We start from the raw sequence: 13,056 nt of genomic DNA on the forward strand, positions 1-13,056 counted from the left end.
GATCCTTTCCAAAATGATGTCCATATTATATGCAAAAGAATGAAGTTGCTGAGCTGCCGTTTGGAGTCCATGTTAAGTTAATTCCTGGTTTACAAAAACTCCTATAATGAAATAGGCTTTTAATATCTGTCCATTACACCCTTCTGCAGATACTACTTGATAAACTTCAGGGTAAGACGTCTGATGAGATACCAAAACATGTCATCTGAAATTATCATACTTATGTACCACAATTATAATTAATTGAACTGGTGTCCATATATTAGGTGACAAAAAAGTCCAGCATATACACCAATTCATGACTAAAATTTACAATTATATGTGACAAAATGAAATATTAATTGATTTCATTCCAACTGTGAAATATGGAGTGGCCATATGGCATGCCTGCCTATGCATGCTAACACACTATATTTGTGTTACCTGGGTTATAACATTTTAGCTCGAACCATGAGCAGAAGCTTACCAACTCTGCTGAGAAGCATCGAGCACAAAATTATGGACTGTTCTTTAGGAATACATTTCAAAAAACTACAATTTCCTACATTTTGGAAGAGTGCTGACGGTTCTTTGCATTGTATTCATTTGTCCGAGGCCCCAAACTGGCAGTCCTGAGAAGTCTTTGGAATTCAAACAAACTTATTTTTCCGTCCCTATCAATATCTGCCTCGTCTAAAAGAGGTTCAATGGATCCTTTCAATCCTGTGTGCTATAGTCCAAGCAACAAATATCAAGGATTAAAATTACACAACAGGAAAGCTAATATTAGCATAAACCAAAAGTCCATCGGACTTAAAAAACCAACAAGGAAAAAATAAAAACGTGACAAAAAAGCAGCAGTATATGACTTAATTACCATCCTAAGCTCTTCGGGAGTTATATATCCATCCCTGTCAAAATCAAATTTTTCAAAAGCAGATTTAGAACGCTGCTGCCATTTTTCAGAATCATGCTCCTCCAGTTGATGTACATGCAGCGTGGCAGCCACGAATTCATCGAAATCTACAAGTCCGTCTCTGTTGCTGTCCATCTATTCAAACAAAAATAAAAGTTGCAGTTTTAGTTTCATATGTGAGCCCTAAAACTAAGTCCAATACACTGCACCTTTATTCAGCTGTCCACCTATCCAACCAAAAAATAGAAGTTTCAGTTTTAAGTTCACAAATGGGCTCTAAAACTAAGTCCAATACACAGCATCTTTCTAAACACGGACTAGAGTGGTAAAGATTTAACACCTCCTTTGATTACATAAATTATTAGAAGATTACGAACGTGGGAGTAAATGTTAACGTAAGTCTAAACATCGTTGCTTATTAGAATAAAGTCCATGTGACCAATATCTTATAACATAGCCTATTATAATTAAGTCTATAAGATACACCACTATAGGTCAGTTAAAAATATTAGGAATGAGTCCTTGTAGTGCAGAATAGCAGACAAGCAGCTCGAGTTTGACAAATAAGTGTGTTAATTATTAGATTTGAAGAAAAAGTAAAATTTGCAGTTGCTGTTGGCAAATCTAGTAAATTTATGTACATTTTATATGAAAACTGAATATATCTTTTTTTTAAAACTGGTGACTGGAGAATATTCTTATTTGAAACTTCATAAGACTTGGCTATATAGCACAGAAATATACACCCTGATTTATGTGACAAGATACTTACAATGTTGTCTGAGCGACCAAACAGCAAGATTTTACACCAAATACTCTGACATTAAAGAGCTTTGTAGATATCAGCCAGTATGCACTACAAAATAAAATGATTAGAGTATAACTTCTCGAAATTTCATGAAAACTTAGTCACATAGCATGCATAAATAAGGTCCTGACTTACATTGATGAAATCTGAAGTTACACCATATTTGAGAAGCTTCAACTGGCTGTGTTGAGCTCATTTGTAATTTGCATAGCAGATTGAAAAGTGTAGGGTATTAAAGGAAGCCAGTAACCACACTAAAAATTACTATAATAAAAATTGTTCAAAAGAGGGGCGATGTGGGAAATGTTGGGATGTCCTCAATACATTACCTTAGAGTCCACCTAAGCCCTACCCTATGCAATGACATCCCTAATTTTTAAGAAAGGGGGCAAGGTGGAGATGTGTTATCTCGATTCCCAAGAATGGAGTAAAAACCCTAGAGACACATCATTGGGGGACATTAGAAAATAACGAGATTCTCTATCTCACTACAAAGCCTTGCAGGATACTTCAGATCATAGTACACATACTCAGCAAGTTGGTGAGTATTCGTGAGTAAAAATTAGAAATAATTACCCCTAGCAGAAACATACCAGGAGTACTTGCACATGCGCAGTCAAATACACCCAAAACATGTGTTATTTTTCCTTTAGGGTGCCCACATGCCCATGCCATTTCCTCAGAGAGCATTCTGAGCTCTGCTCGAGTGAATTTGAGCAAGTTCTGAGAAAATTTGTCCAATTATGGCTTTCAAGTTAATTTATTTGTTTTTAAATTTTTCCTAAGCATTGCAACATTTAATTTCTTTCCAAAATGTTAAATGAGGTTTTTTACAATGATTTGAATGAATTCAATTCAATTTGCATTAATTTTAATGCTGGTTCAAGTTATTTTGATAAACAAATAACTATTTTATTCTATAGAGTTTAGAAATAAATACTGGTATTTTGCTTAAATCATTTAATGTTATTGCTATCCAATTATGTTAAAAACGTATTATATATATATATATATATAATGTTCAAATCACTAGGTTTTTCGTTTTAAACTCAATTTATTTGCACTAAAATAAACTACACTATAAATATGTTTTGCATTTTTTGAATGTCTGGTTTGCATACTATGGCATCAATATAAGGAAATGGAAGCCAACCATTGGACAACAGTTGGAAACATAACAAATCTAGACCAATCTTGTAAAGCATTATTGCAACTTTTGTGGGAAGGGATTCATGAAAGCATCAATTGTCTTAAGTGGCATGCATTCTTTGACACAATGCCAAAAGTATGTCATAATTCCTGCAAGTAGGTCAAAAATTCCTGGATTCAAAGAAACTAGAGAAAGCAAGAGCAAACACAACTGTAGCGGGCATTAATCTAACTTGGCAGATGAAACATGGTGAGTATGACACCAATTTTGCATTCTTTTCATTGTCTACACAAGCATAACATATCCATCTTGTTTAAGCTCAAATAGAGCCTAGTCATAAGGAGTTTATACCTCATAACACACTTACACAAATTTCACTTTGATGAAGGAGCATCTAGGGTGTAAGGGCAATCTTGCATCACCCAAAAATATTATCAGGTTTGTCGCTAAAGGCTATCTCAGTGCAAAGTTGTTATTTCTGGAAGCTTACTACATTTGGTAAGTTGGTCGTTGGAGCTCAAAATGTTCTAATTTCTTCCCAAAAGATTCAATTTGGATATATCAAACTACCAATAAAGTTCTATTCAGTGTAACACCAGTACTGGGGTATGTCGGGACTCAAGGACGAGTTTCAAGGATGTGGGGGAAAATGGGCTTCATTTTCAGGACGGCAGGGGGATGACAGCAAGGGGAGGATGGGACGGGGAGAGATGTTGTAAAATATACATATAGAAATTGAAATGCTAGCTATGAAATGATGTTTTAGTATAACATACCAAATTAAAATACTTGAACATAGAAAAATTGCAACATGAACTAGAACCATTGAACATTCAACATAGTAACATATTCCATACCCAATAGTAACATTCAAAAATCAAAATTAAAATAGAAATTCAAGTACTCATCCCAGAGACTGCATGGTTGTGGAATGGCAGAGGTGGGGGTAAGTGGGTACTCAAGTACTTGGTGCAAGGATGTCTCGAGGACAGGTACTTCAAGGTTTGGGAGGGGGGGTGCGAGTCCTCGTGTTACACTAGTTCTATTGCAAGATCAAGTCTAGTTTTGTAGATATTGAAAAAAATTAATATTAGCAATAGAGTATAGAAACTTTGAACTCACTTTTGAAGGCTTCAAAGGCTTCAACAGAGGGTCAAAGCTTGGTTGACTAGAGTTTATGCTATTAAGTGTCGTAGAACACTCTATGGCATTTCCAAAATGGAGAAATAATAGCCAATTGGGTCAACTAGTGATGAATTATGGTCTCTGCAAGTTGCACTTCCTGAAATAGAAAACTAGAATTTCTTCAAAAATTCATTTGAGTTCCAAAAGTTGTTTGGGACCTATTGCAATGTAATAAAATATGAATAATAATATCTCAAGGATGGTTGACGCTTAGGGTTAAATTTTAAAGCTTTCTTGGGTAGCTAAAAAAGTGTTCATATAATTAAGACCTGAAGGATTATCTAGAATAGTTCTAAGGAACATTTATGGTGGTTCTGACTTGCAAAATATTGTAAGGAAAATGTTCATTTCACTTTGGATGTCATATTTTATAATATTGTAATTCCATTTCATTGAGATAATAGAAAGAAAGCAACCTGTTCTTCCAATTTGTTGTAATTTCTCCATTTTGTTGTGTGTTTGTGTTCATAAAGGGAGTACCCTTTATTAAGAGGTATAATAGCACAACTTCCTAAGTGTGTAGAAATAACCAAACATGAAGCAGTTTGCACTAGGACTATATTGTGGGTTTGAGTGATAAGAGTGAAAATGTCTCTACGAAGGAAATGTGACAAAAGAGTTGGAGGTGTGACAAAAGAGGATTTTAGAGCCCTCCACAAACAAGTTCAAGCATTGCAAGAGGAGTTGCGTAGAGGCATTAATATTGCAATAAGAAAAGAAAGTGAGGAGAAATTTGAAGAAGAAAAAGGGTAAGTTGAGCATGAAGCAGGTAGTGGCGACTAGGGATCCCAGGGATAGGTTTTTGAGGGTCACTTCTAGGATTGGAAAAGGCCCAAGATTCAAGTCCCTACCTTTTAGGGAAATCTTAACCCAGAGGAATAGATTGACTAGGTCAATGATCTGGAAGAACATTTTTAGTATGAAGATGTTAAAGATCTTGAGAGGGTCAAATTTACAAAGGTCAAACTAAAGGGTCGTGAGAAATTTGGTTGCAAGAAATTCAGTTGGAGGGGAATAGAAGAGGAAAGGATAAAATCACAAGATGGGACCATATGGTGGAGAAATTGAAGAGACAATTTATCCCCTTTGATTATGAGCTTGATTTGCTAAAGAAAACACAAGGGTTGAAGCAACTAGGAAGATCTATTCAGGAGTATATAAAAGAGCTTTATCGAGTATTCATTAGAACATGCCATGTAGAGGCTAACAAGGAAAAAGTTGTATGTTGCCTTAACGGGTTAAGGTTAAGTATTCAGGAGTTGAGTTTGGTTAAAATGACTGGTATTGAAGAGGCATACTGATTTTCTTTAAGAGTAGAAGATAAGTTCAACAAGAAGCTCAAAAGCAAGCAAGGTGGAAGAGGTCGTGGTGGAAGACTCAATAGACGGTCTTATGAACGCCAAAATAAAGATCAAAAAAATTATGATGAAGCAAGTAGCCGTCAAAATGAGAGGGGAAATAATTTCAATCATTCTTACAAATAAAAGGGATCATAGACAAAGAGTAAGAGGGCAAGGACCATGCAGAGGAGGCTTTCATGAGACATGTTTCCATTGTGGGCGTAGAGCTTATGAGTGTCCCCAAAATTAAGGGAGAACAAGTAGAGGATCAGGAAAAAATGCTCGAGTTGCGCAAGTAGATGGTGATGACAAGTCATCACAATCTGAAGATGCTGAAAGAGAAGTCCTAGTTACTAGAAGAGCTTTGTTGAAGAATGAAAATGAACCTAAGAAAAGGAGAAATTTGTTCTACACAAGGTGTAAGTGTAATGGGTAAGGTATGCAATGTCATTGTTGATAGTGGTAGCATATATAATCTTGTTTTAGAGAAAAGAGTTGATCAATTGAAGTTAGAAAGAAAGAAGAATCTAATGTTTGAATATATAGTCCACTGATATAACTGAGAGGGGGGGGTGAATCAATTATCCAAATATTATCACAATTAAACAAACTTAACCATATGGGTAATATAAATTGAAACCACAACATACTCATACGCAATAACACCAGATATGTTAACTAGGGAAACCCTTGATCAGAGGGAAAACCCTGGTGGGGAATGTACCCACAAGATGATGTACTAATATAACTGTTCCTTGTTAGAGGATGGACCCTATTAGGAGTCTATGAATACATTCAGTGCATATGAATCCATGTTAGGAGATTCTAACCCTGTTAGGAGTTGTGGAAGATAGCTGGACCCACTACCCAAACAGCATCAAGGGCAAGACCAATGAACCCACTGTCCAAATGATCTCTATATTATTCCTTGTAGAATAATAGAATTGTACTGTATTGTTCCTTCTTCTTTCTCTGTCTTGTCAACTAGACCTCTGCTCCTTTTGATCTTGTAACTAGATCACAAATCTCGCATCCAATAATCCCTTGGATCACTTACACGTATTCAGTAAGCACTTTGCTCCTTTTCACACTTCACACTTCGTACAACAATGGATACTTACAAACAAGGAAAACATCTTTCCTTTATACCATATCTTCATAATAATTCCTTGAGTCAGCCTTGAGGTTTTCTCAATTAATTATAATATCATAGTTAATTAATTACAATTACAATAGCACTGTTGGCTCACAGTCTATACAAAACTTCACACGTTGATACTACGGCTTGCGCGTTTGCTGACATCACCAATTGATTGTCCTCTAGCACTACTTGACTACACATCTTCTCATTGCATCTTAGATGTAAGATAGCAACCAAACATCATGAACTGCTTTCCAATACTCTGTCTCTAAACTGCTCTATGTAAATCAGGTACATCTTCTATACATCTTCGACTTAGACTTTGCGCACTCAACCACATCATCAAGACATTGTGCTGAACATGTCCATAACTACACATCACTATACAATCAAACCATTGTTCGCACCATTAAGATTGATGTTTGTTACTTGGCCAGTCTTTACAAAAACCATGCTATGATGACATCAATGATGAACACAGTCATGAATGCAATATGCCAGTACTCTCCAATGCTTTGGATACTCCCCAAATGTAGTATCATTAGCATTCATGCTAACAATCTCCCCCTTTGGCATTGATGGCAACATAGATGAAAAAACATCCAAGTTCCAAGAATACCAAACAATATTTTGCTGCTGTTGTTGACCAACATCAATTGTCCGCACGTTAAAAGGAATCTCAATACAACAGGTGCATACTCCTACTTCTTAGACATCAATTGTTTACTTCACACTAAACAATTCACAATACATCAGATGCATATTCTTGCTTCCTTTCATGAATCTTTCTAAATCTCTCTAAAGAGATATCTCTCCTTCATGCATATTCTCTCCCCAATACTTAGGAGTTCTACTCTCCCCCATACGTAGGAGTTGTTTTTCATGCATACTCTCCCCCATTGACATCAATGTCAAAGACCTCAATCTCAGTGTTCCAATATACCAATTGTTAAATCTCAATTGCTAATATGTTGCACCAAGTCTTCAATGGGCTCAAGTGTCCAAAGACACTATTCAATACCAAATAGCAAGAGTCCTCGGTGACTCAGATCATCACAGATACTCCCCTATATGGGAAGCATTAGCATTCAGTCCAAGCTTAACAATAGTGTTTTGTACCACTGGACTGATGCACTCTCTGCATCATCTACTTAGAAGTAGGCAAGAGCATAACCCCAAGCATACCTCTCAAATACTCAAATGTATCTTTAGGAGAAGGCTTCGTAAAGATATTTGCAATCTGATCTCCTTTTCTACCAATTTCTCTCTCAGCACATGATAATAGATATATGCTTAGTCTTAGAATGCAATACAGGATTCTTAGACATACTTAGTGTACTTGTGTTATCACAATAGATGATAACAAGTTCTTCAAACTCAATTCTGATATCCTTCAGGATCTGCTTCATCCACATTACTTGATTATAGTTATTTGTTGCTGCAACATACTATGCCTCAACAATACTCTGTGAAATACAATCTTGCTTGTTGCTTAACCAAGAAACCAATCTTCCTCCAAGAAAGAATGCTCCACCACTAGTGTTGTTTCTGTCATCCATATTGCTTGCCCAATCCGCATCAATATATGCACATAGAGTGAAATCACTTGATCTGCTATACCAAATTCTATAGTCAGATGTCCCTTTCAAATATTTGAATATTCTCTTCACTGTTACAAAATGATACTCCTTAGGATCATCTTGAAATCTAGCTACAATCCCAATTGCATTTGCTAGATTTGGTCTAGTCTGAGTCAGATACTGCAAACCTCCAATCATAGAGTTGTACTTCTTCTGCTCTATTCCAAGTGTCTCATCTTTGCTCGATAACTTATGACCAGTTACCATAGGTGTTTCAACAAGTTTACAACTTTCCAAACCAAACCTTTTCAACAAATCATTCAAGTACTTTGCTTGTGAAATGAAAATACCATCACTGTTCTATACAATCTGCAATCCTAGGAAAAACTTCATTTCTCCTATCATGCTCATTTCAAACTCATTCTTCATCTCTTTAGTGAACTTATCGCTTGCTTCAACATTACCTCCAAAAATGACGTCATTAACAAATATTACAATAATCAACAAACCATTTTCAACTTCTTTCAAATACAAGTTACTATCTGCCATACCTTTAGCAAATCCAAACTTTGCCAAATAATTGTCCAACCTTGCATACCAAGTTCTAGGTGCTTGCTTCAAACCATATAGAGCTTTCTTTAGTCAGCATACCATGTCTTTGTCTTCTGATAAAGGAAAACCTTCAAGCTGCTCAATATATATTTCTTCAAGTTCTCCATTCAGAAAGGCTGATTTAACAAACATCTGATAAACCTTGAACTTCTTATTCACTGCATAAGCCAGGAACATCCTTACTACTTCCATTTGGGCTACAAGTGCATATGTCTCTTCATAGTCTATGTCTTCTTGTTGTGAATATCCCTTGCATACAAGTTTAGCCTTGTTCCTCACAACTTTGCCTTGCTCATTCATCTTGTTTTTGAATACCCATTTGGTTCCTATTACATTCTTGTCTTTAGGTCTAGGAACTAACTCCCATGTATCTTTCTTCAAAATTTGATTTAATTCTTCCTTCATTGCTTGAATCCAATGATCATCTTTACATGCTTCATCTGAGCTCTTAGACTCAATTTGAGATATCAAATATATCTCCTCATTTATTCTATTCCTTATCACCACATCTTTGTCTTTGCTTCCAATTATCCGCTCAGGAGGATGATTCTTTGTGAAATTGCTATCAGGATTTAGTTGTGTGATTTTGGCTCAAAATCACACAACTAAATCCTGATAGCAATTTCACAAAGAATCATCCTCCTGAGCGGATAATTGGAAGCAAAGACAAAGATGTGGTGATAAGGAATAGAATAAATGAGGAGATATCTTGTTGTGGAAATGTCCTACTTCAAAATCACACAGCTAAATCTGATAGCAATATCACAAAGAATCATCCTCCTGAGCAGATAACTAGAAGCAAAGACAAAGGTATGATGATAAAGAATAGAGTAAATGAGGAGATATGTTGACTTGTTGTGAAAATTTCCTACTTATCAATAGGATGATTCTTTGTCAAATTCATGTTATAAGTAGGAGTTGACATCTCAACTCTTATCTCCTCTCTAGGTTCAGAACTTTGCTCTCCTCTTTGCTCAACAGTTAACACATCATTTTGCAAATCATTGTTAGTCTCAAAGAAAACTTCAGCATTCTGTCTAACAATTCCAAAATTCTCTTCTTCTTCATCTGAATTATAATCTATCATCTTTTCCTTAGTTCCAAACTTTTCATCAATCCTTACATTTGCTCATTCAACTATTGTCCTAGTCCTATAGCTAAAACACATGTGGCCCTTACTTTTCAATGAATAACCAAGAACCATACATTCATCACTTCTTGGACAAACTTACCAATGTCATCATCTCTCTTAATGTAACATTTGCTCCCAAATATTCTGATATACTTAACTGATGGTGAATGACCAAACCATAGTTCATAAGGTGTCTTCATACCTTTTCTGATCTATACTACGTTCAGAGTGTATACTATTGTATTGACTGCTTCTCTCCAAAATGTATTAGAAACATCATTCTCAAACAACATCGCTCTTGTTGCTTCTGCTACTGATTTATTCCTTCTTTCAGCAATCCCATTCTGCTCAAGTGTTCTCGGTGAAGATACTTGTCTTTTGATTCCGTTCTCTTTACAAAATATGTTAAACTCTCTAGAGGTGAATTCTCCTCTATCTGATCTTAAACACTGTAACACCAAATTCATTCTCAACTCTATTCTTAAATATCTTATTCTTCTCAAAAGCTTCAGGTTTCTCTTTAAGAAATGTTACCCACATCATTCTAGTAAAATCATCAACAAAATCATAAAATACCTTTCACCATAGAATCCTCTTGTTTTAGAGGGACCACCCAGATCTGTGTGAATGATCTCCAGCTTCTTTGTGGTAGTGAACTTCTTGCTAGGAAATGATACTTTCTTCTGCTTAGCCAAAATACATTCTTTACACACAACATTAGTAGGCTTTGTAATCTTAGGCAAGTCTCTACCTGCCAATGTGTTACTAACCTTCACAATATTATCAAAGTTTATGTGACAGAATCTTCTATGCCACAACCAACTCTTATCCACTTAAGCTACCAAACATGTCATTTTAGTAGGATTCAACTGAAATACATTACATTTGGATCTAGTGTCAATTCCAATTAGCTTACCATCTCTGTCTTTGATAATGCAGGTCTTCTCAGTGAACTGCAACTGATAACCCTTGTCCACCAACTATCCAACACTCAACAAGTTATGCTTCAATCCATCAACAAAATAAACATCATCAATGTTAGTTTTACCATCAAGAGTAATGGATCCAATTCTTGTTATATGACAAGCTGCATTGTTACCAACTCTAACAATACCTCCATCATGATTCTTAAACTTAACATACTTATTCATATCACCAGTCATTGATGTGAACAAACACTGTCAATTATCCAATCAGATTTCTTTTCCACTTGGGAAATTAGAGCTCTTTTTTCTCTAATTTCTTTTCCAAGATCATCTTCCTTGATAGCCACAAATCCCAATTCATCATCACTTTCACTTTGACCTTTCTCATCAAATTCTTCATCTTCATTTGCATACAAACAATTTCTATCTCTATCTCTTCTAAACTTAAACTTTCCTTTATACTTTTTCTCTCTCTTAGGATATTTAGATGCATAATGACCAAATTCGTCACAAGTCCAACATTTAAAGATTTTCTTACCATCTTTTTCTCTTCTCACAAGAAGGGCTATTCCTTCCTCAATCTTCTTCTCTTCATCAAATCAGCTATTGCGAGCAAAATCTCCACGTGTGTTTCCACTCCTTGTCAAATTAGGTCGAATGTTCAAGGTAGTGAAAGTGGTTTCCACTCTAGCTAGATCTCTAGACTATCTCAAATCTATTTCTGTAGATTCTAATCTTCCAAGCAATGTTTCCTTTGTGAAATCCTTAGTGTAGGGCATTACTAGTTGAATCATCTGAGCTACTTGTTTAAATGGAGGTGTCAAACTTTTCAAGATCTTCCATATAACTTAATCTTCTTCCTTGGCTCCACCATGAGACTGAATTCCTGAAACAATTTCTGATATTCTACCAATATAACTTCTTACAGATTCATCTTCCATCATTTTAGCATCTTGAAATGCACATATCCAATTCTGTAATCTTATTCTCTTTGCATGTTTATCACCTTCAAAAGTAGATTCTAATAATTTCCAAATTTCATAAGATATTCCAAGTGACTTTACCTGACTGTACTCATTCTCTAGAACAGTTGTTAGTAGAGCTTATCTTGCTCTCATGTTACACATGAATAGATCTCTTTCATCTTCACTGCATCCTTCTAGCTTTTCTTCTTCAATGATTGTCTTCTTACTCTTTGTCAAGATCCAATATCCCGGACACATGCACAACAGATGAGCCTTTATCTTCTCCTTCCAACTGTCATAGTTGGCCCCATCAAATCTAGGACTATCCTTTCTGAAAAGATTCGCCATCGATCTCCCAAAGCTATTAAGCTTATCCTTCAAGGACCTGAAGCTTTCATACAAATTGTTAGAATATATAGTCCACTGATATAACTGGGGGGGGGGGGGGGGTGTGAATCAATTATCCAATTATTATCACAATTAAACAAACTTAACCATGTGAGTAGTATAAATTGAAACCACAACAACATACTCATACAAAATAACATTAGATATGTTAACTAGGGAAACCCTTGATCAAAGGGAAAACCCTGGTGGGGATGGTGATGGAGCCCAAACTTAGAGTCTCCATTTTCAATCACGAAGAATGAACAAATATGAATCTGGAAAAAGAAGGGATTTGGATATTTATGCTTATATGCAGGGCTCACTGGACAGAGAGAGTTTAATGGCAAAATATTACTGATTTCATATATCCTTGTAGTGAATGTTTACTTAACACAGCTAGGCTTAATCATGGAGCAATATACATGTCCATCAATGATGAATTGAAGCACTACTGCAGCATGATCTTTTATGTGTCATAAAAAGTTACTCATTCTAATCTTGCATAAAGATTTACTATGTTTTATTGATTTTCTCATATGGCTTAGTATTTTGGTAATCATGAATTTCACAAAGAGCTGAGGTCCACAAAAGAGCATCATTAGTTATGCTTGAAGCTTTCCTAGCTGCTAGGTTTCAGATTCTGTAGATGGTGTTAGCAGAATATAAATGGATTTTGTATGGAAATATATGTCCTTTAAATGCCATTTGTCACAGAAACATCAGATGACAATTGGGCAGAAAATATTTTATGTTGAAGCATCTACCATCAGTGCTAGCAGATACAGTTGTATATACCGGTCTATGAATTCTCAGTAAAGCCGCTTCTTGAAGCTATGATATGGAGTTTTGAAAACTAAAGATATGCAAACATCAGTTAATGAAATAAAAGCAACAGCATTAAAAGGATATTAGAAAAGGGAAATAAGTACTTCAGT

At 35.6% G+C, this 13,056-nt stretch overlaps 1 protein-coding gene across 1 annotated transcript in view; it reads right to left on the reverse strand.

The window, feature by feature from the left end:
* Positions 1 to 233: 233 nt before the first annotated feature.
* Positions 234 to 13,056, reverse strand: part of LOC149552355 (calcium-dependent protein kinase 28-like) — a 171,586-nt gene continuing 158,763 nt past the window's right edge. Inside the window, exons 11-12 of the mRNA XM_089787900.1 lie at positions 857 to 1,030; positions 234 to 709 (exon numbers count right to left, since the gene is read on the reverse strand). Of these exons, the coding sequence (XP_089644026.1) occupies positions 542 to 709; positions 857 to 1,030 (342 nt within the window). The 3' untranslated portion in view covers positions 234 to 541. The remainder of the gene's footprint in view (positions 710 to 856; positions 1,031 to 13,056) is intronic.

The sequence above is a fragment of the Cupressus sempervirens genome, chromosome 6 (genome assembly GCF_028749045.1).
Source record: "Cupressus sempervirens isolate cs-2001-9-10 chromosome 6, ASM2874904v1, whole genome shotgun sequence".
In the NCBI taxonomy this organism is placed as follows: Eukaryota; Viridiplantae; Streptophyta; class Pinopsida; order Cupressales; family Cupressaceae; genus Cupressus; species Cupressus sempervirens.